The sequence below is a fragment of the Trichomycterus rosablanca genome, chromosome 10 (assembly GCF_030014385.1).
Source record: "Trichomycterus rosablanca isolate fTriRos1 chromosome 10, fTriRos1.hap1, whole genome shotgun sequence".
Lineage (NCBI taxonomy): Eukaryota > Metazoa > Chordata > Actinopteri > Siluriformes > Trichomycteridae > Trichomycterus > Trichomycterus rosablanca.
Window position 1 is genome coordinate 939,522 of NC_085997.1, and position 22,979 is coordinate 962,500.

General features: G+C 43.4%; 1 protein-coding gene and 1 long non-coding RNA gene across 3 annotated transcripts; one reads left to right on the plus strand and one right to left on the minus strand.

Annotated features, from left to right (window-relative positions):
- Positions 1-4,631: 4,631 nt before the first annotated feature.
- ipmkb (inositol polyphosphate multikinase b) lies at positions 4,632-16,674 on the minus strand. 2 transcript variants are annotated; one of them, XM_063002648.1, is made up of 7 exons: positions 16,156-16,674; positions 13,037-13,122; positions 12,708-12,804; positions 12,053-12,225; positions 11,742-11,823; positions 10,797-11,232; positions 4,632-4,662 (listed from the first exon to the last, which is right to left on the minus strand). In XM_063002648.1, exons 1-6 carry the CDS (start codon positions 16,334-16,336, stop codon positions 10,808-10,810), a joined length of 1,044 nt encoding a protein of 347 aa, XP_062858718.1. In that variant the 5' UTR covers positions 16,337-16,674; the 3' UTR covers positions 4,632-4,662; positions 10,797-10,807. The 2 variants fall into 2 exon arrangements, with proteins under 2 accessions (XP_062858718.1, XP_062858717.1); XM_063002647.1 differs by lacking the exon at positions 4,632-4,662 and having other exon boundaries at positions 7,303-11,232.
- A 2,278-nt stretch (positions 16,675-18,952) lies between these two features.
- On the plus strand, positions 18,953-19,878 carry LOC134321666 (uncharacterized). Its single transcript, XR_010013880.1, has 2 exons — positions 18,953-19,193; positions 19,480-19,878. It is a non-coding gene; the product is annotated as an uncharacterized LOC134321666 (long non-coding RNA).
- Positions 19,879-22,979: the final 3,101 nt, after the last annotated feature.

Consider the following 22,979-nt stretch of genomic DNA (forward strand, 5'->3'; position numbering starts at 1 on the left):
TCCCCGGCGTCTCCTGCGGTGTGTGTTGATACACGGCGGCGCATTAATCACCCGCTCTCTGTCCTAACAAACAGTCGACACGCCCCGAGTAATAGGATTAGCGCTTCTGTTGACGTAGGGCTCCTAGCTAAAGTAATTGTGTGTGCTTCGCTGGTTTACTGGGATGATTAGCATACAGTGTATGGTCAGAAATATATGGACACCCGACCATAAGCTTGATTTTTCTGAAGTCTGATGTCCTCCTTTTTGGGGGTCTGATTCCTCTTCTTTTTGGGGTCTGATACCCTCCTTTTAGGGGTCTGATGTCATTCTTTTTAGGGTCTGGTGTCCTTTTTGGGGTCTGATGTTTTTTTTGGAATCTGATGTCCTCCTTTTTGAGACTCTGATGTCCTCCTTTTTGGGGTCTGATTCCCCTGCATTTTGGTGTCTGATGTTCTCCTTTTTGGGGTCTGATTCCCCTTCCTTTTGGGGTCTGATTCCCCTTCTTTTTGAGGTCTGATGTTCTGCTTTTTGAGGTCTGATGTTCTCCTTTTTGGGGTCTGATGTTCTCCTTTTTGGGGTCTGATTCCCCTTCATTTTGGGGTCTGATTCCCCTTCTTTTTGAGGTCTGATGTTCTCCTTTTTGGGGTCTGATGTTCTCCTTTTTGGGGTCTGATTCCCCTGCATTTTGGTGTCTGATGTTCTCCTTTTTGGGGTCTGATTCCCCTTCCTTTTGGGGTCTGATTCCCCTTCTTTTTGAGGTCTGATGTTCTCCTTTTTGAGGTCTGATGTTCTCCTTTTTGGGGTCTGATGTTCTCCTTTTTGGGGTCTGATTCCCCTTCATTTTGGGGTCTGATTCCCCTTCTTTTTGGGGTCTGATGTTCTCCTTTTTGGGGTCTGATTCCCCTTCTTTTTGGGGTCTGATTCCCCTTCTTTTTGAGGTCTGATGTTCTCCTTTTTGGGGTCTGATGTTCTCCTTTTTGGGGTCTGATTCCGCTTCATTTTGGGGTCTGATGTTCTCCTTTTTGGGGTCTGATTCCCCTTCTTTTTGGGGTCTGATGTTCTCCTTCTTGGGGTCTGATTCCCCTTCTTTTTGGGGTCTGATGTTCTCCTTTTTGGGGTCTGATTCCCCTTCTTTTTGAGGTCTGATGTTCTTTTTGGGGTCTGATGTTCTCCTTTTTGGGGTCTGATTCCCCTTCTTTTTGGGGTCTGATGTCACTCATTTTTGGGGTTTGATCTCCTTTTAAAGGTCTGATCTCCTGTATGGGGACTGGTGTTCTTCTTTTTGGGGTCTGGTGTTCTTCTTTTTGGGGTCTGATTCCCCTTCTTTTTGGGGTCTGATTCCCCTTCTTTTTGGGGTCTGATTCCCCTTCTTTTTGAGGTCTGATGTTCTCCTTTTTGGGGTCTGATGTTCTCCTTTTTGGGGTCTGATGTTCTCCTTTTTGGGGTCTGATTCTGCTTCATTTTGGGGTCTGATGTTCTCCTTTTTGGGGTCTGATTCCCCTTCTTTTTGGGGTCTGATGTTCTCCTTCTTGGGGTCTGATTCCCCTTCTTTTTGGGGTCTGATGTTCTCCTTTTTGGGGTCTGATTCCCCTTCTTTTTGAGGTCTGATGTTCTTTTTGGGGTCTGATGTTCTCCTTTTTGGGGTCTGATTCCCCTTCTTTTTGGGGTCTGATGTCACTCATTTTTGGGGTTTGATCTCCTTTTAAAGGTCTGATCTCCTGTATGGAGACTGGTGTTCTTCTTTTTGGAGACTGGTGTTCTTCTTTTTGGGGTCTGATTCCCCTTCTTTTTGGGGTCTGATGTTCTCCTTCTTGGGGTCTGATTCCCCTTCTTTTTGGGGTCTGATGTTCTCCTTTTTGGGGTCTGATTCCCCTTCTTTTTGAGGTCTGATGTTCTTTTTGGGGTCTGATGTTCTCCTTTTTGGGGTCTGATTCCCCTTCTTTTTGGGGTCTGATGTCACTCATTTTTGGGGTTTGATCTCCTTTTAAAGGTCTGATCTCCTGTATGGAGACTGGTGTTCTTCTTTTTGGAGACTGGTGTTCTTCTTTTTGGAGACTGGTGTTCTTCTTTTTGGAGACTGGTGTTCTTCTTTTTGGAGACTGGTGTTCTTCTTTTTGGGGTCTGATGTGTATTGTTGACTTATTTCGGTTTCTTGTCCCTCTCTTTTGCTCAGGTTCCAGTTGAATGGACCTCATGTTCATTTTAAAAGCTATAATTACTTTTACCCCAGGTTTATAAATACGATTTCCAGTGGCTACACGGCGCCGTGTCAGATCCGTATCGCTGATGAAGATCTATTGAATAAACGTCATTTTTCTTTAGTGCGGCGGGCGAGACTGGTAATGGGGTTCTGCCTGTGAATACAGCACGGCGGAGGCTGGCTGGCGGCCGCTGTGTGGCGGACACCATTAATCAGAACCTTCCTGCTCTTCTCTGGGCTTGTGGGGCTCGTCTCTATCCACACACTGACGGTTTATGTTTTTATTCTTTCTATTTGTACAATCACATTAAAGATCAAAGAAAATCTATATGAATCTACGTACTATATGGGCAAAAGTATTGGGACTCCCCGTTTTTTTTGTTCTGTTGGCCGAACGAGGTGTCAGTATTCCACAGCGGTGGGTTAGAGCGCTAGACTCTGGGCCTCAGTGGACCTCATTAAGCAGTCAAGTATGTGTGTGTGTGTGTGTGTGTGTGTGTGTGTGTGTGTGTGTGTGTGTGTGTGTGTGTGTGTGTGTGTGTGTGTGTGTAGTGGAGTGGTCATTAAATTGGTGTCAGTGCTCTTATCTGTACAAACACATCACACCAGCAGGAGGGCAGGAGCACCTCATTAGAGCGAGATGGAGTGGGTGTGTGTGTGTGTGTGTGTGGGTGTGGGTGTGTGTGTGGTTTTTTGGGTGGTGAGGGAGTGTTTAAACAGGGATTACCCAGGTAAAGACACTACAGAAAGATTCTCATCTTCAGGCCTAAGAGCTCAAGTGCTTTAGCACTTTAGCACTTTCTGGGGTCTGATGTCCCTCTTTTTGGGGTCTGATGTTCTCCGTTTTGGGGTCTGATGCTTCCCTTTTTTGGGGTCTGATTCCCTCCTTTTTGGGATCTCATGTTTCTCCTTTTTGAGGTCTGATGTCCCTCTTTTTGAGGTCTGATGCCCTCCTTATTGGGGTCTGATGTTCTGCTTTTTAGAATCTGATGCCCTCCTTTTTGTGGAGTTTGATGTCCTTGTTTTTTTGAGGTCTGATGCCCTCCTTCTTATTGGGGTCCAATGTCCCTCATTTTAGGGTGTGATGTCCTTTTAGAGGTCTGATATCCTCTTCTTAGGGGTCTGATGTCCTCCTTTTTGAGGTCTGATGTTCTCCTTTTTGGGGGGTTATGGAAGTGGCCACCCTAACTGAATCATACTCATCCTGAAGACGTTTTCCAGCACAATATATAAATAAAACGATTCTCTAAACTGGTAGAGACTCATCCAGATAATCACCTCCGTCTCCGTTCAGTATTTTGGAATCTAATTTTTCACCGAGCTCATCAGCATTTATCATAACGACTCGTTTTGTCCCCGGGAGACGGAATCAGTTCCTGGAACGTGAGCGAGTATTTCTGTGATCTGAATCAATCTTCCTTTCAGAATTCTGCGTCGTGTCTGAACTCGCCGCGGCGTTCCAGCAGACTGGATTAATTTTTCTGGCTGCGGGAGGCGAGGGAACGATGGATCAGCGGTGGAGGGCAGGACGAGTTGCCAGATTGGATGAAAATGTTAACAGGATGGTTTTGGGATGGTGGTCATCACATATGTATTATTTCATTTTTAGAATGAGGGTCTGGAGGGCCTAAACGGTTCCCCTCTGATTCACACTAAGGGGTGATTTAATGTTTGGTTTTTAGACGGGGAAAGAGAACTGCAGTGTTTAAAAGAAAACCCATACAATAAAGGAGAACATTACAAACTCCGTATAGGCAGTAAGTTGAGGCAAAATTCAGTATGAGCTACAGTTGTGGTGCCTGTCTGGTTCTGAGCCCTTGAAATCACCCACCTACACCACCTAGAAAATTTGGGACCACACAGGGCTTTATTATTCTTTTTGGCACCACATGTTTTTTTAATTAGAGGCAGGTTTGTACTGCAGGCATGCCGGTCTAGCACTTGCGCTCCTGTAATTAAAACTGCTCTTCAGCGTACAGCTCGGTTGGGTCTGTAATCGTCACTGGATTCCTGCAGATTGGCTCCGTTTCCTCGATGTTGGAGGTTCGGTAGGATGGATTAATGATGCCGGAGAACGGTCCAAGTTAGTTGCCAGATTAAATTATGGTTTTGGGGTTTTTTTGAGAGGGTTGCCAAGCGGGATTGAGCTGCTTCCATATTTAATCACGATGCTAAGAAACCAGAAACTGAATTTGCAATCACGTAGCCATTTATTTCAGGAGATCAAAAACAATGCAGTGGGGTTGGAAAATGCTCAGAACACCACAGGAACACCACAGGAACCCTGATACCTCAGTGACATCTAGAGGAGGAACACTATATGTACAAAAGTATTCAGACGCCCCTTACTGAATTTGTAGGTTTCAGCCACAATAGTTGCTAACAGGTGTTATAAATCAATTATATAAATTAATAGCATGCTTTCAGCTTTGCAGCAACAGTTTAGGGAAGGCCTCATCCTGTTCCAGCATGCGTGAGCTCTATAAAGACATGAAGAAAAGCCAGTTGTTGCAAAATTTGATGCAAAAAAAGGTCCCAATATTATTTATTTATTTATTTATTTATTTATAAATAAATAAATATTTATATGTTATATATGATGTTATATAAAATATAACATCATGTTTTACACACTTTGGTTACATTCATGACAGAAACGGTAGTAACTCATTACACAAGATTCATCAGTTTACAAGTTTAATGTCAAACACAGTCACAGACAATTTTGTGTGGGAGGAAACCAGAGCTCCTGGAGGAAACCCACGCAGACACGGGGAGAACATGCAAACTCCAAACAGAAAGGACCCGGACTGCCCCACCTGGGGATCGAACCCAGGACCTTGTTGCTGTGAGGCGACAGTGCTACCCATTGTGTTATCCTAATCTGAGAACAGTCACTTTATACATACATACCCATAATTGATCAGAAGGTCACTGGTTGAAGCCCCACCACTGCCAGGTTGCTGCTGTTGGGCCCTTGAGCAAGGCTCTTAACCCTCTGTTGCTTAGACAATATACTGTCACTGTACTGTAGGTCGCTTTGGATAAAGGTGTCTGCTAAATGCTGATAATGTAAATATATATATTTACATAAACATTTACATATATATTTACATAAATATATACAGTGTATCACAAAAGTGAGTACACCCCTCACATTTCTGCAGATATTTAAGTATATCTTTTCATGGGACAACACTGACAAAATGACACTTTGACACAATGAAAAGTAGTCTGTGTGCAGCTTATATAACAGTGTAAATTTATTCTTCCCTCAAAATAACTCAATATACAGCCATTAATGTCTAAACCACCGGCAACAAAAGTGAGTACACCCCTTAGTGAAAGTTCCTGAAGTGTCAATATTTTGTGTGGCCACCATTATTTCCCAGAACTGCCTTAACTCTCCTGGGCATGGAGTTTACCAGAGCTTCACAGGTTGCCACTGGAATGCTTTTCCACTCCTCCATGACGACATCACGGAGCTGGCGGATATTCGAGACTTTGCGCTCCTCCACCTTCCGCTTGAGGATGCCCCAAAGATGTTCTATTGGGTTTAGGTCTGGAGACATGCTTGGCCAGTCCATCACCTTTACCCTCAGCCTCTTCAATAAAGCAGTGGTCGTCTTAGAGGTGTGTTTGGGGTCATTATCATGCTGGAACACTGCCCTGCGACCCAGTTTCCGGAGGGAGGGGATCATGCTCTGCTTCAGTATTTCACAGTACATATTGGAGTTCATGTGTCCCTCAATGAAATGTAACTCCCCAACACCTGCTGCACTCATGCAGCCCCAGACCATGGCATTCCCACCACCATGCTTGACTGTAGGCATGACACACTTATCTTTGTACTTCTCACCTGATTGCCACCACACATGCTTGAGACCATCTGAACCAAACAAATTAATCTTGGTCTCATCAGACCATAGGACATGGTTCCAGTAATCCATGTCCTTTGTTGACATGTCTTCAGCAAACTGTTTGCGGGCTTTCTTGTGTAAAGACTTCAGAAGAGGCTTCCTTCTGGGGTGACAGCCATGCAGACCAATTTGATGTAGTGTGCGGCGTATGGTCTGAGCACTGACAGGCTGACCCCCCACCTTTTCAATCTCTGCAGCAATGCTGACAGCACTCCTGCACCTATCTTTCAAAGACAGCAGTTGGATGTGACGCTGAGCACGTGCACTCAGCTTCTTTGGACGACCAACGCGAGGTCTGCTCTGAGTGGACCCTGCTCTTTTAAAACGCTGGATGATCTTGGCCACTGTGCTGCAGCTCAGTTTCAGGGTGTTGGCAATCTTCTTGTAGCCTTGGCCATCTTCATGTAGCGCAACAATTCGTCTTTTAAGATCCTCAGAGAGTTCTTTGCCATGAGGTGCCATGTTGGAACTTTCAGTGACCAGTATGAGAGAGTGTGAGAGCTGTACTACTAAATTGAACACACCTGCTCCCTATGCATACCTGAGACCTAGTAACACTAACAAATCACATGATATTTTGGAGGGAAAATGACAAGCAGTGCTCAATTTGGACATTTAGGGGTGTAGTCTCTTAGGGGTGTACTCACTTTTGTTGCCGGTGGTTTAGACATTAATGGCTGTATATTGAGTTATTTTGAGGGAAGAATAAATTTACACTGTTATATAAGCTGCACACAGACTACTTTTCATTGTGTCAAAGTGTCATTTTGTCAGTGTTGTCCCATGAAAAGATATACTTAAATATCTGCAGAAATGTGAGGGGTGTACTCACTTTTGTGATACACTGTATATATACACCGATCAGCCATAACATTAAAACCACCTCCTTGTTTCTACACTCCACTTACCATATAGAAGCACTTTGTAGTTCTACAATTACTGACTGTAGGTCATCTGTTTCTCTGCATACTTTTTTAACCTGCTTTCACCCTGTTCTTCAATCATCAGGACCCCCACAGGACCCCCACAGAGCAGGTATTATATAGGTGGTGGATCATTCTCAGCACTGCAGTGACACTGACATGGTGGTGGTGTGTTAGTGTGTGTTGTGCTGGTTTGAGTGGATCAGACACAGCAGCGCTGCTGGAGTTTTTAAATGCTATGTGCGAGGCAATGTAATAAAAAAAAGAGAACAATAGATGTATTCATTACTTTTATTAATAATAATAGATTTGCCAACTATACATCTGATATATGAGTACATTATTACATGATCTACATGTATACTACAAACGCTGTTGTTAATTTAGTGGATTTGATCTGAGCTCGTCGAGTCATAACCATTTCCCCTCTAGATCCTCGACCTAGAGAACTTTGCAAAGGTCTCACAGAGGAGAACGTTCCCCGTTAAGTTCATACCGTCCTCACATGTGCCTGTGTGTTCCAGTCATGTTCCAACTGACCGCCACAGAAAATAAAACCAAAGACCCAAAAGTGAATTTTGTACCGAATGCTGACAGGAGAATTTACCTCAAATACCAGAGTCATTTTTACCCCCCAAAACACACTGTCCATGTAACTGAACGAGACTGAGATGGTTCCTTTCAGCTGCTCCCACTAGAGGGCGCCAAAGCGAATCATCCGCCCACATTTTTGGGCACAGTGCCCTTCCTAATTCAACCCTCCTATTTGTCCTGGCATGGAACTTGCACTAAGTGGGCACTGATGTGTCCCCTCAATGCCATGAGCCCATCTGTGTATGTGTATGTAAGCCCAGCCCGGGATTCGAACCCTCAGAAATCGGAATTACCATTATCGGGTGTACAGAGTAAGCAGTTGATTAAGTCCAGCTACACAGCAGAATAAACAAGGATCTAAGGATGAACCTGTTTCTCTTTTCCATTTCATTTCATCCACCAGGAAACACTGAGTGTGAGACAAGGACACCCACTATTCGATCACGTCTGTGCAGGTGCCCGGTTGGCCGACAGCACCGCACAGGTTCGAGCCCGGATCTCGGCGACGGTGGGCTAACGGGCGCCAGAATTAGCCAGTTCCAGTCAAGAAAATAATTAAAGCGCACCGAGCACCAGCACAGAAATCAGCCGAGTGCTAAAATTAAAAAGAGAGAGAAGCTCGGATCAGTTTACAGCAGAAACGTCGATACGGACGTCGTACAGTTTATTCTGTTTCCTTTAGTCATCAAATTACAGATAGCAGAACGGTAAACATGAGCTGCGACTGGCCGTGTAAATAAAAACACACAGGGGCCCGAAACCTTCCCTCAAACACTGACTCGAAAGTCCCGTAACACCCTGACTGACTGTTCCTGAGCCTGGAATTAAACACGCAGGTCAGACCGACTTTCCCAGAAGACACAAAATTCCAATTTTCCTTTCACCATGAGAACACGTGGCCTCGTTCCCTCATTTCCGGGCTCAGAAGGAACGGGGAATGTTAAAAAGCCGGTTCTACAGTCGAGGCGAGGTCAGAACACGAGCTGCATGTTTCAACAACATACTGTGTTTGTTTTTCAACAAAAATACTGTCCAGATTTTTGCAGTCATGTAGTAAAATAAAAGGATTTTTACTGAGATGATGAATAAATTCCACTGATTTTGAACCACATCAGCTTGTACAGTGATTACGCACAGATTAATCCGTTTGTTTAACACAAACTTTCAATGCCCATAAAGAAAATTGCAAAGATATTACAAATAAAATCCAGCAGCAACAATAATGAAAAGCATACGCAGGTATAAAATCATTACAGACGCGGTCACCAGTTAAAATCATACATCTAATGAATAAAAGAAAAGAAAAAATCTGTGGCGATCATAAATTTAAGTGTGTTTTATTATTTATCTCTCACACCGTTTACTCCTCCTCATCTCCTCTTTTTATTTAATTTAATTTAAAGGCTTTTTATGTGATTAAAATCTCTATTTGTCATATTTACATCCATGTTGTTTGGAAGCTTGGGGTCAGAGCCTGTCAGTGGCTGCATGGCAGTGGGGATTCAAACCCACAACCTTACGTTTGCCATTCCTCACAACTGCTGCAGTTACGCCCTCTGCTGGCTGATCGATGGTGCTGCACAAAGACAGCGATAATGGAGATCGGTGCGTGACTCTCCATGCGCAATACGGATCTCTGGTGCAGGTGAAAAGAAGCGGTCGGTACTGCACACGTGTCGGGCAGTAAAGGTAATTAGATATGACTAAATTGGGAGGACAATTGGGGAAGGGGGACTGCATAGAAAATGCGCATGGTGGTTTGTGTTCTATCTCTCGGCCGGGCACCTACACAGACATAACTGGCTGTGCCTGAGGGACGGAGGGCTGCAAGGATTCATCACAAATGCTGCAATTGCGACCTCTGCTGGCTGGTCGATGGCACCAATCCGAACACTTTGAGCTGACTGGACATCATTAAAACACACTTAAAGCCACTTACATAGCAGGAAGTGAATTATATACATTACTTATAGGTTATCTTACACATTTACTCCTCAGTCATACACAGCAGGAAGAAACTATCAACAGAACTGACCAAATATATAAAACATAAAAATTAAATTAAATTGCATCGTCAGTCACAAAATATTTAATACCGTATATATACATAAGAAACGTTCTGTATGAGATTTAAAAAATCACGACACGTCAACAGGGTTTCATCCACAGGCAGGGTCGGTTTGGCAGCAAAGGTTAATGAACTATAGTCTAGAAGAACATGGAGATCCAAAACCTGCTATTCAGACTCACAGCAAGGTTTTTCTGTGTGGGGTTTGCATGTTCTCCCTGAATCTTTAAGGGTTTCCTCCGGGGCTCTGGTTTCCTCCCACCTGTCTGGGGTGCTCAGCCAGTGAATCAGGCCCACCGTGACCCTGACCAGGATAACGCGACGGTAAAACAGACAGTGAATTAATTCTATTTTTCTAGAGAAAAACAGCTGCAGTTCCGTTGAGCACCACCAGGTGGTGCTGATGTTTCAGTCAGATACCGAACGCTTTAATCTTTTTAAGCGCTGTCTGTTCAGAATCTGAATAAAATTAATTTTATTGATTATAAAAATAATTTATTAATATTTAGTAATCATTTCATTCTGGTCAGGGTCGCAGTGGGTCTTGAGTCTACGCTAGAAATGCTCAATTGAATGGACAGGCCGCTATATAGCGTATATACTGTATACAGGACAGTGGTAGCTCAGCAGTAAAGGTGCTGGACTATGTTTAAGCCTAACCAATGTAAAGTTGGGCCCCTAAGCAAGGCCCTTACTCCCGGTCTTTCAATAAAAGGATCCGCCAAATGCCAGATCTTGTCTGAATAGCAGGATTTGAGTAAACGATGATTTGAGTTATGATTAAAATAAAAAACATTAAATCATCTTTAAATCAGCTGAAGCAAAACAGTACATGACTACGGAATTAGTTTACCTGAGTAAAATACACAAGAGCGCAGAGCTGCTTTCAACACACACACACACACACACACACACACACACACACACACACACACACACACGAAGATCTATTAGACCGAGCTTTAAAATGTGGTACTTCATTACACTCCAGGTAGTGCAGACTCGAGGGCTCTGATCAGAGGAAAAAACAGGACCTATACAACCCCCCCCCCAAGCCCCCCAACCTAAAATTCTAAGAGTTTTTCCTCTGTTGAGATGAAAGGACCTACATGAGGAACCTTCAGTCGTCCAGGATCTGCTGCAGCACCTTGAGCAGGTTCCTCAGGCCGTAGACGTAGCCGTGGTCGTGCACCTTGCTGGGGAAGACGTGAGCGAAGTCGATCATTCTCACCTCCACCTCCGTGGTCTCCTCCTCCTCCTTCCCGTACTCCGTGATCTCCTCCTCGCAGCCGTTCCTGTACACGCTGGAGAGGCTCTGCTTGATGTTGTTGTTGTACTCCAGGACCTCCTCGTTCTTCTGCGGCGCGCCGCCTCTCTTCCCCGTGGACGACGGAAGCCCCTCGTAGACGAAGAGCAGAGAGCTGGCGTAAAAGTTCAGCTGGCTCTGGCTCTCGAACCAGCCCAGGATGTTCCGCACCCTGACGAGGCTGGCGGCGACGGCGTCCCGGCGCAGCGTCTCGCCGTTGTAGAAGAACTTGGAGAGACCTGCAGCACAAAATGAAATCATCTTCATCTACCCACTGTGGTTTACAAGGTGTGACGTAAAGCCTCCACAAGGGGGCGTTCATGTACAAGTTTAAAATTTGTTTATTTAATTATAATTTCTGTCTGTGACCCATTTTTTTGGCTCGCGACCCACCCAAGGGGCACAGAGGTCTGTTATGCTAGCCCATCCCTACACGTTCATGATTGGTTATATCTAAGGAGAGGGGAGCGGCCGAAGCCTTGCGATGGAATGGACCCGGACCTGTCGCATCCCTGACCAGTATAAAGCGGGGATGAAAATGATGGGTAGCGCAGCGGTCTGATGTGCAAGTTCTGCACAGCTGGGATCTCGACCTATGGGTGGGGGCGGGGGGGGGGGGGGGGGGGGGGGTTTAAGCATATCCAAATCTGCCCTACATCCTCCTCCAGCGGTGTGTTCCTGCTTCGTACCCTCGGCTCCCAAACTGGAAGGGCGACCAGTAAGCCACATTTTAAACATCCAGCCGTACCGTTTTTGACCGTGTCCTCGACGAGACCCCGGCCGTAGTGCTGGTCGTACGTGTCGAAGCTGTCCAAGCCCACCTGGTACACCTACACAAAGAACACACAATGACCGAACTGGACTCGGGAGGTAAAGAACGAGCAACAGAATACAGACGACCCATCCGTATGGCCAACCATCACAAAGCCATTACAGAACTCGATATTCCATAATAATAAACATCAGGAACATCAGGTGTAATAAAGTGGGCGTCTCACCTCTCATCAATTAAACAAAGTTCTTTTTCTATAAGACGGGAGCAGGGCGACGTGTGCTTACCCTCATCCCCAGTACCAGGAACCCGATCTGCTCCATCAGGGGGTACTTCCTGATCTGCTGCTCCCGCTTCTCCTGCGAGGCGAAGGGGTCGTAGCTGCGCTGGCCGATCTTCACGTCCATGATGCAGGGCTTCCTGAAGCGCCGCGTGACGTCCTCCAGGTTCAGGTAGAGCTCTGTTCAGAAAAATGTTCCTCGTTATATAATTATACAATTCAAAAAATCTGTGAGTTTTGGGCTTTGCTCAAGGGTCCAACAGTGGCAGGGTTTAAACCCTCAACCTTCCAAACATCAATTCAGTACCCTCAATGCTAAGCCAACATAACCGATAAACCAAAACCAACCCCTGTTTAACACGGTAGAAGTTCCATCCATCCTCATTGTAGAAATAGGCTTACTGTTTGATTCAGTTCTTTTGCAAAACTGAATTCTTTCACATGGATGACAGCAAACCGCTTCTTAAATGCATACATCTGATTTCAGTAAAGCAATGATCATTCGACTCACCCTACAACAGTGTGGCTTCGTAGACATAGAGTACGTGTGCTTGACTGGCCTGCCTGCAGTCCAGATTAGTCAAATCAAGACCATTTTATAGAATATGTATATATAAAACTGGTTTTGTGAGTGTATACTGGTCAGGATCGACTCCTCATACCTGTGGGGTTGTCTGGAGGAGACCACGTGCCGTAGTATTTAGGAAGATGCTTCTGCAGGTCCAGCAGGCAGGGATCACGGCAGTCCTCGGCGCAAACCTGCACCCCACACGGGGTAAAACAAGGATCGGGTCACTGTTACTCGAGAATATGAACTGAAGCTGTTCAGGCGACAAGCTCAGATCCTCAGATCGGTTTACCTGCCGGTGACCAGTACTGACGGCCCAGTATGACTCTCAGAATGTATCGTATGAAGGTGCTATTAACATGCTATAACTGGTTAATAAGGGTAATTCAGCTTGAAGTAAAGGTGTCCTTCAACGTCACTCACCATGCTGTAGAACTTCAGCTCTCTGGGACCTCTGGGCGGAGGCTGGAGCTGCTTTAAGACGGTTCCATCGGGATGCTGCAGGATACCTACGGTTCAACACCATTACAGCGTTACTAATCAGGCCACTGAAATAAAAGCTACATTAAGTAAACCACATGGCCAAAATTATGTAGACACCCCTTCTAAATACTGGGTTTAGGATTTCCAGAAAGAAAGAAACCATTTAATGAGTTGTGGTCTGAACTGAGCCCTGACTCAAAGCTCATTACACACGTTTGGGATGAACTGGGATGCAGACTGCAAGCCAGGCCTTCCAATCCTCAATTCTCTTTCAACTGTATGACCATAAAATCTTGTGAAAAGTCTGTCTAGAAGAGTGAAGACCACAGGCGGAGGGTTTGGGAATGTGGTGTCCACAAACTTGGGCCACATATATCTTTTTCCAAAAACAAAGTGGTGCTGGACCCCCATTTTTACTGGTTTGAGAGCCCAATGATTGGATGGAAGTGGTTTTGCATCCAAGGTTTGTTGGTTCCGAACCAGAAACATTATGGGGCTGGAACGACACCCACTTTTCTGGCCGAGAACCTGTGATTGTGGGTGGAAAAGCGCCAAACCGTTCTGGATTTTGGCACCAGACATACTCGATTCAATTCAACGCTTCGTGAAAACATTGCAGTGGTGCCGTGAACGAGCGAGATTCATGAGCTGACTCGCATTCACACAATAGGATCAGTAAAGTAAACCTGGTTAAACAGACAGACCGGCGCACACCTGCTCAATAACAGCACTACGATAGCTGAGCTCTGCTCCGACTGGTCTGAACGGGACGCACCGAGTTTAAGCAAAATATATACGCTGGTAAGTTGGCATCGTCTAATCGAGGTAGCTTTGGCTCTAAAATATCCCTGAATACTTTAAAAATCCTGGAAAAAAAAAAGAGTACCATTTAAAATCCAGAATTACACATTGATGTTTTTCTCATCAAAGGGGGAGAAATGTATGATTCTTTAAAGTTAAAACAGAATTAGATTTCTTTAAAAGTAAGGACAGAATTGGGTTTATTTGACAATTTCTACCTTGAAGTAAGAAAAACACAATTAAATTTGCAATCAGAAATATTCAACAATAAATGCAGCAAATAAAGAAAGAAAATAAATGAGGTACTTTAGAGTCTTAACATCTATTTTTAATTCCGCCATGTCACAATTATTCAACCCTTATATAATAACGCAGATCTCTAAACCTACCGCTAGTCTGTAGGACCTAAAGTTGGGCAACAACATGATTAAACCCCTGGGACTCAATAACGACCTTTAGTTTGCTTTAGCTGTGATGTCTTACGCAGTACAAACACCGCACAGAGGTTCGAGTGTTGACGGTGTGTCGCACCCATGATAAGAACCAATGAGCTGCTCACAGTTACACCAAAAGAGAAACGGTTGCTCATATTGTCCAGAAGTTCCAAACTTATAGTGCAACAGCCATAGGAGGAAACCCAGCTGGGACAAACGTGTCAGTGCCAACCATAACAAGATCACTTAACAGCCAAGAACTTCACGGCTGGACTCCACAACTCAAACCACTCTTGAGCAAAAAACCAGAAGGAATTTGGACCGGACTGCAGAGCAGTCTTGAACAGTTCCATGGAGTGACGAATGTAAACTGGAACTATTTGGCTGTATAGATCAGCTGTTTGTCTGGTGCCCAGAAAAATACCTTCCCCCTATCAAGTATAGACGGGGTCAATGATATTGTGGGGTTGATTGAATATTTCAAATTGCACCTGCATTATTTCAGAAACAATCAAACCAATAAGTTCTATACGTCTCGTTGATTGTTTGGTTTCGGATCAGCAGTCCCATTTCGTTAGCTGTTCTCTGTCACCTAATGTTCATGCGTCATTCCAATTCGCCCCAAAGAGCGTCCTTTATTAAAACTAAGTAATTAAGGGCAGCAAAACGACTGGTTGTTTTTCCTCTTGCTGTCTTCCTATATTAAGTTTCCCCATCGTTATTAGGGATAGGTTCAGCCCACCAGAATTATTTCCTTCTGTATTTTCCTCTCATCTTTACAGATCCCAGCTTCTGCTAAATAATGTGATTTCCACCCTTTTACTGGCATTTATTAATCACCAGTTTCCAGATGAAACTGGCGCTCTCATTTCGACACTTTCTTGACTAACCGCTTGCTGGGTTGCATCATCTGCACCATCATTTCCCCTCCACTCCCACGTGTGCTAAAAAAACCGGTCCCTCATATCTTTCTGTTTATGACAGAAAACACCCCACGGTTCCTTCATGGTGGTGGTGCATTTACCCACGGTCACCTTTACAAAGACATCAACAGGTTTGTCCACCTGTCAGACAGGCTTTCAATCAGCACGGGCTCGGAGCCTGTCGAGCGAGGACGAAGCACCTGATCCAACACCAGCACCAGCACGCTCGACTGATCTCTGTTACTGATTACAAGGACAAAGCAGAAGCGGGGGCATCTTTATTCCAAGTGTACACCTATGTCAACGTAAAGCTTGCTTGACTGTAAACAACATGTTTTTGGTGGATTAAATCTGACCATTTTGATTCATTTTCTTGCGCCACAGAGTGACAGTTTGGACTTTGTTTCAGAAACAAAGTTCCATGATTTCTGGACTTTTGACCGGGCGGGGTATCATTTAGGGAAGGCCCTTTCCTGTTCCATGAAATAAAGACATGATAAAAAGCTCAGTTCAAAGAAACTCCAATGGAACATCAATTGAAGCTTTCTTGACCAACAACAGCGACTGAATGGGCACAAATTCCCACACATGGACATACTTCAAAGCCTAGTGAGAAGCCTTCTCAGATCCCACAGAGGTCACTCTGTGTATAGGGTGGCACTTCTACTCACAGCAAAAAGGTCCTGGGTTCGATTCCCAGGTGGAACTCCAATGGAACATCAGTTGAGGCTTTGTTGACCAACACCACCATCCTAATCAGACCAAATGGGCACAAATTCCCATACACAGGCATACTTCAAAGCCTAGTGAGAAGCCTTCTCAGAAGAGTGGCTGTCCTCATAGCTGAACAGATCACATAATGGTCACTCTATGTATAAACCAGGTAAATGTCCACACTGACCTACTTTATCCACGCCATACTTGTGTCCGGCCACTTGATGTGAGAGGGGGACACAGCCGCCGGGGCGAGGGCGCGTCCCCGCGCTCTGCTGCTGCGCGCTCCTGTCCCTCAGGCGCGCTCCCGGTGGCACGGCAGCCGCGCGCCCGAGCTCCAGCCTGCCCAGTGCTACCGACGAGTCCATTCTCCCAGTCTAACGATTACTTACGACTCGCCTGTTGTGGATCTGACTCCCAGTTCGTCCTCTGGGTGCCATCGCGGGGCTTTTTATACCCGTCCGCACTGCAAGGGGGTTTAAACTGGAGCCCGGGTTGGACAGCACGGTCGCAGATCCTAACTGGAGATCCAGTCCGGCCACATCCCACTTCCTCACTGCACGGATGTTTACCAGTAATGAGCGCAATTACTGGCACCCAGCAAGCACGCAGGTCCACCCGAGCATCCGATTTAACCCGAAAAATCACCCCAAATGTACAGATCTAGTTATTTTTGGGGGGAGCCTGGCACACTGGTGTTAGCGGCTTCACCCATCTCAGGATACACGCGTGCCTCGTGACGTCACGCGTGACGCCAGTCTGACCAAAGGTCACCACACATTCTAACCGTGGCAAATTTTAATAAAGCACGAGCAGCCGCGAAATCGCTTTTATTATCAAATATCATTAATATTTTATTTTATTTCATCAGTATAGATCACTTAATGACACAACATACACGGACATCACTTGTAGAAGTGTTCGCTGTGTAGTTCTTCACCTGAACTGAACGCCGCTTCCAGACTCCATTATCACATTAAAAGTCTGGAAGCTGCTTGTTTGTTTTTACACTTTAATCTATTTAAAAAAGCATTAAAATCCCATCAGGTCAATCTTTCATTTGTGAAAGAAAATATTATCATGTTTTCATTTTCATCATGAGTTTTATCCTGGTTGGGGTCTCGGCGGGTCAGGTTTCACCTGAAAACACTGGGCGCAGGGCAGCTGGATACCCTGGACAGGGCACTAAACCATGGCAGGGCAATGCTCGGGCATAGTCTGCATAGACGCCCGGCTGGGCAATAACACAGCAGATCTGAACCCTGATTTCGGTGGCAGTGGGCTAACATACTAGATGTCTGCACCACCCAAGCACCACTACTATTATTATACTCTGGAAACCTCTGGAAGTTTGATTCCTGCGTCCATTAATAGTTTGGCATGTTCTCTCATTTTCACATGGGTTTTCTCTCTATTAATCTCTTTTTCTTGCATCTCCAGAACGTAACACCACCTTTACTGTAAACAACTGTGTAAATATATATACAGCAAACAGCACTGGGCATTTACACGTCATAGAAGAAAACATCAAACATTTTCTACATTACAAACTGGTGTGACTTGTTTAGATTATTCTTTAAAATCTAGGTGGCCTAGTTTAAAAATATTTTAAGGGATGCAAAATAAATAAATAAATAAATAAATAACAATTCATGTTGCAGCCATGTAAATAAAGTCTCCAGCTGGACCAAACCCTTCAAATATGTAAAAACATAAAAGGCCTGTAATTTTTGGATGGTGCTTGCTTGTCGTATTACCTATAGGCACAGTTTTGTGTACAAAATATTAGCTGAAATTGACTCTTTTTCTTGCTTTACAAGGAACTGAGAAGGAAGCTTCCGTAATGGAAAATGTCTTATCATTTAATGATGATTGCAGGTTATCTGCTCACAAACAGTCCAAAGTAGAAAATAACAAACTCTTATGTGACTTCCTGTGAGAGTAGATGTTCAGGCGTGGTCACATTTGTCATGTTTAGCCTGACATTCCAAACGAATGAAGGAAAATTATTGGGAACACCAAGTATCAGACATAATTAGATCTTCACTAGGTGCAGAACAAACTCCAAATCTCAAAACACTCCTTATACACTGAGGTTTATTGCTAAAAGTGAAGAAAAGCAAGTCTTTAACCATGTTTGTTTTTATTTAATACATTTTCAATTAATCTATTAATTATCCTGTTCACTATTCAAATGTGAACAACATGTAAAGGTTTTATTTATTCATCTTTAAAAGAAATTAAATAAATGAGTTGTTGGCATTAAGTTTGTTTATTAGGATTTTAAAGTCACGTTTTACACCTTTGGTTACATTCATGACAGAAACAGTAGTCACTCATTACACAAGGTTCATCAGTTCTCAATGTTATATCACAGTTATAACAGTCCTGGACAATTTTGTATCTCCAGTTCACCTCACTTGCACGTCTTTGGACTGTGGGAGGAAACCGGAGCTCCCGGAGGAAACCCACACAGACACGGGGAGAACATGCAAACTCCACACAGAAAGGACCCGGACCGCCCCACCTGGAGATCGAACCCAGGACCTTCTTGCTGTGAGGCAACAGTGCTACCCACCGAGCCACTGTGCCGCCCCTGTTAGCATTAAGAAAGAAAAAAAAAAGAATGGAACTAAACTAAACCAAAATGCTAAAATTAGCTTTCTATGCGTTATCGTTATTATTACTACAGAGCTGTAATTGCTAACTGCTTTGTAAACAGGGTTTAATGTTGGAAATTTTAATATCAATATGTTTTAAAGATAGCTTTGTTTATGACGATTTACATTTAATATATAGGTTTTATATATAATACAATGTAAAATATATGTACTGAACGTTGTGAATGAACACCAGTATGTTACAAACTTCTGGCCACCAAATTTGAACTATTAATACAAATTATCAATATTAAACTGACCATATTTAATTATCATTATTTATTTATTTAAATCCTAAAAATATTACAGCAAACAATAGGCTCTATGCACGACTGTCTTCCGGGTTCTCGTATACTGGCAGATCAACTTCCGGTATTCATTTGCCGGTCGTCAACAAGCAGATAACGTTAGGCATGGCTCTCTTTTACACTTGTTGTCTTCAAGATTAACCTCGTCTGACAGTGAACGATTTAGACCGACCGACGCATGGTTTGTACTGCTTCTTCTAACAAGCGGGAAAAAGGATTTTAAATGTACAACTCCAGCGACATTGACAAATATGAAGGTAAGTACGTTAGCAAACATTTCCTTAGAACCATGCAAGTAGGGTAGTTGTAAACTGGTTAGTGGTTGTTTTGCTAGACTAGACAAACACTACATCTAGCTTGACAGACCAGTATTAAGATTTATGTTTTAGTTAGCTTTGAAGCATACCATTACAATTTCATTTTTATGCATATTCTGCTTGCACAGTGCCAGGTTAGGCAAGCTTTAAGATAGTGTCAAATCCCATGTATTAATGATGTTCAAACAACAATAAATATATATATCTTTGTGTGTTCAATTCCCAGGTGGAGTGGTCCGGGTTCTTTCTGTGTGAGGTTTGCATGTTCTCCCTGTATCTGCGTGGGTTTCCTCCGGCAGCTCCTGTTTCCTCCCACAGTCCATAGACGTGCAAGTGAGGTGAATTGGAGATACAAAATTGTTTGATATTAAAACTTGAACTGATGAATTTTGTGTAATGAGTAACTACCATTTCTGTCATGAATGTAACCAAAGTGTAAAACATGATGTTAAAATCCTAATACAACATAAAACAAACTAAACATATCTGACTGGATATATTAGCAATTTACCCTCAATCTTTTGATTAAGTGTAAAAAGTTTTGTTCACCAATATATGAATGAGTTATCTTTTATTCATTATCAAATGTTATATGTCAGACCATAATAAATTTCCTGTCAATTGATTAATTTGATGTTACAGTATTAACATGTCTTTCTCCAAAAACATATTTGTTGTAAATGCGAGGAGGAACTTTGATTTTTTTATTCTTATGTTTATTACAGCAGGTTATCAAGAATTAAAGTCATTACAGAATTTATCAGTGTCAAGCTGGCAGCAATGGGGTATCAAATATACAGTGCCTTGCAAAAGTATTCAGCCCCCTTGAACTTTTCAACCTTTTGCCACATTTCAGGCTTCAAACATAACGATATGGAATTGTAATTTTTTGTGAAGAATCAACAACAAGTGGGACACAATCGTGAAGTAGAACGAAATTTATTGGATATTTTAAACTTTTTTTAGAAATAAAAAACTAAAAAGTGGGGCGTGCAATATTATTCAGCCCCTTTACTTTCAGTGCAGCAAACTCACTCCAGAAGTTCAGTGAGGATCTCTGAATGATCCAATGTTGACCTAAATGACTGATGGTGATAAATAGAATCCACCTGTGTGTAATCAAGTCTCCGTATAAATGCACCTGCTCTGTGACAGTCTCCGAGTTCTGTTTAAAGCGCAGAGAGCATCATGAAGACCAAGGAACACACCAGGCAGGTCCGAGATACTGTTGTGGAGAAGTTTAAAGCCGGATTTGGATACAAAAAGATTTCCCAAGCTTTAAACATCTCAAGGAGCACTGTGCAAGCGATCATATTGAAATGGAAGGAGTATCAGACCACTGCAAATCTACCAAGACCCGGCCGTCCCTCTAAACTTTCAGCTCAAACAAGGAGAAGACTGATCAGAGATGCAGCCAAGAGGCCCATGATCACTCTGAATGAACTGCAGAGATCTACAGCTGAGGTGGGAGACTCTGTCCATAGGACACAATCAGTCGTACACTGCACAAATCTGGCCTTTATGGAAGAGTGGCAAGAAGAAAGCCATTTCTCAAAGATATCTATAAAAAGTCACCTGGGAGACACACCAAACATGTGGAAGAAGGTGCTCTGGTCAGATGAAACCAAAATCGAACTTTTTGGCCACAATGCAAAACGTTATGTTTGGCATAAAAGCAACACAGCTCATCACCCTGAACACACCATCCCCACTGTCAAACATGGTGGTGGCAGCATCATGGTTTGGGCCTGCTTTTCTTCAGCAGGGACAGGGAAGATGGTTAAAATTGATGGGAAGATGGATGGAGCCAAATACAGGACCATTCTGGAAGAAAACCTGTTGCAGTCTGCAAAAGACCTGAGACTGGGACGGAGATTTATCTTCCAACAAGACAATGATCCAAAACATAAAGCAAAATCTACAATGGAATGGTTCACAAATAAACGTATCCAGGTGTTAGAATGGCCAAGTCAAAGTCCAGACCTGAATCCCATCGAGAATCTGTGGAAAGAGCTGAAAACTGCTGTTCACAAACGCTCTCCATCCAACCTCACTGAGCTCGAACTGTTTTGCAAGGAAGAATGGAAAAAATTTCAGTATCTCGATGTGCAAAACTGATAGAGACATACCCCAAGCGACTTGCAGCTGTAATCGCAGCAAAAGGTGGCGCTACAAAGTATTAACGCAAGGGGGCTGAATAATATTGCACGCCCCACTTTTCAGTTTTTTATTTCTAAAAAAAGTTTAAAATATCCAATAAATTTCGTTTCACTTCACGATTGTGTCCCACTTGTTGTTGATTCTTCACAAAAAATTACAATTTCATATCGTTATGTTTGAAGCCTGAAATGTGGCAAAAGGTTGAAAAGTTCAAGGGGGCTGAATACTTTTGCAAGGCACTGTATATGCTGTTCAGTTCAAAACCTTGTATCATGTTACAAAAGAGAAAAAAAAAAACGTCCATTTGAAGTTAAATGTAAAAAGATTTTATTTCAAGTCTTTTTAACGCCATTCAAGTGGTCTATTCATTGTGAAATGAATGTTAAACAACTGCCAGATTCACAAAACGTAAGAAACAGCAAAAACTGTTTTACACACTCAATATAGAAGCACTTTGTAGTTCTACAATTACTGACTGTAGTCCATCTGTTTCTCTACATGCTTTGTTAGCCCCCTTTCATGCTGTTCTTCAATGACTCTCCCAGGACCCCCACAGAGCAGGTATTATTTAGGTGGTGGATGATTCTCAGCACTGCAGTGACACGGACATGGTGCTGGTGTGTTAGTGTGTGTTGTGCTGGTATGAGTGGATCAGACACAGCAGCGCTGCTGCAGTTTTTAAACACCTCACTGTCACTGCTGGACTGAGAATCGTCCACCAACCAATAACATCCAGCCAACAGCGCCTCATGGGCAGCGTCCTGTGACCACTGATGGTCTAGAAGATGACCAATTGAAACAGCAGCAATAGATGAGTGATCGTCTCTGACTTTATGCCTACAAGGTGGACCAACAAGGTAGGAGTGTTTAATAGAGTGGACAGTGAGTGGACACGGTGTTTAAAAACTCCAGCAGCACTGCTGTGTCTGATCCACTCATACCAGCACAACACACACTAACACACCACCAGCATGTCATTGTCACTGCAGTGCTGAGAATCATCCACCACCTAAATAATACCTGCTCTGTGGGGGTCCTGGTCATCAAGAACAGAAAGGAGGCTAACAGTATAGAAAGAAACAAATTAACTACAGTTTGTAATTGTAGAACTAATAAAATAATCAAAGAGTGTAGACAAGAGGTATGTTTACATAATGAAGAGGCTTTTGTTGGCTTTTTATGCTTTTGTTTAAAAACAGTATAAACTATAATATATATATTTACAATATTTAAATGTGCACGTTCTTCAAAAAATTACAGTCAAAAACGAATGTTTAGCTCCATCCCTTGACAAGTGGTCCAATCTCACGATACAGTAAACAGCTGATTTATGCTCTGATAGCGATCACTGTGTCAAACAACTTATTCTTTTTAACCCGTCGGATGCAGCGTTCAACATGAACCCTGAGAATGTACCGATCCACCCCGATCTTGTTTTTGAAAACACAAAACCTTCTTACTAATTTTAGAACTCAAACTCGTATATTCGCCGCTATACGACACGTTGTGATTAGAAATTTGCCGGTGTTTATAACAAACCGGAAGCTAGACTGCCCGACTAACGCT

Coding starts and splice junctions, on each gene's coding strand:
- ipmkb (XM_063002648.1), bottom strand. CDS start 16,336: ATGGACTCGTCGGTAGCACTGGGCAGGCTGGAGCTCGGGCGCGCGGCT. Junction 12,805..13,036: donor AGCTGAAGTTCTACAGCATG/GTGAGTGACGTT, acceptor TGTGGGGTGCAG/GTTTGCGCCGAGGACTGCCG. Junction 11,233..11,741: donor CGAGGACACGGTCAAAAACG/GTACGGCTGGAT, acceptor TTTGTGCTGCAG/GTCTCTCCAAGTTCTTCTAC.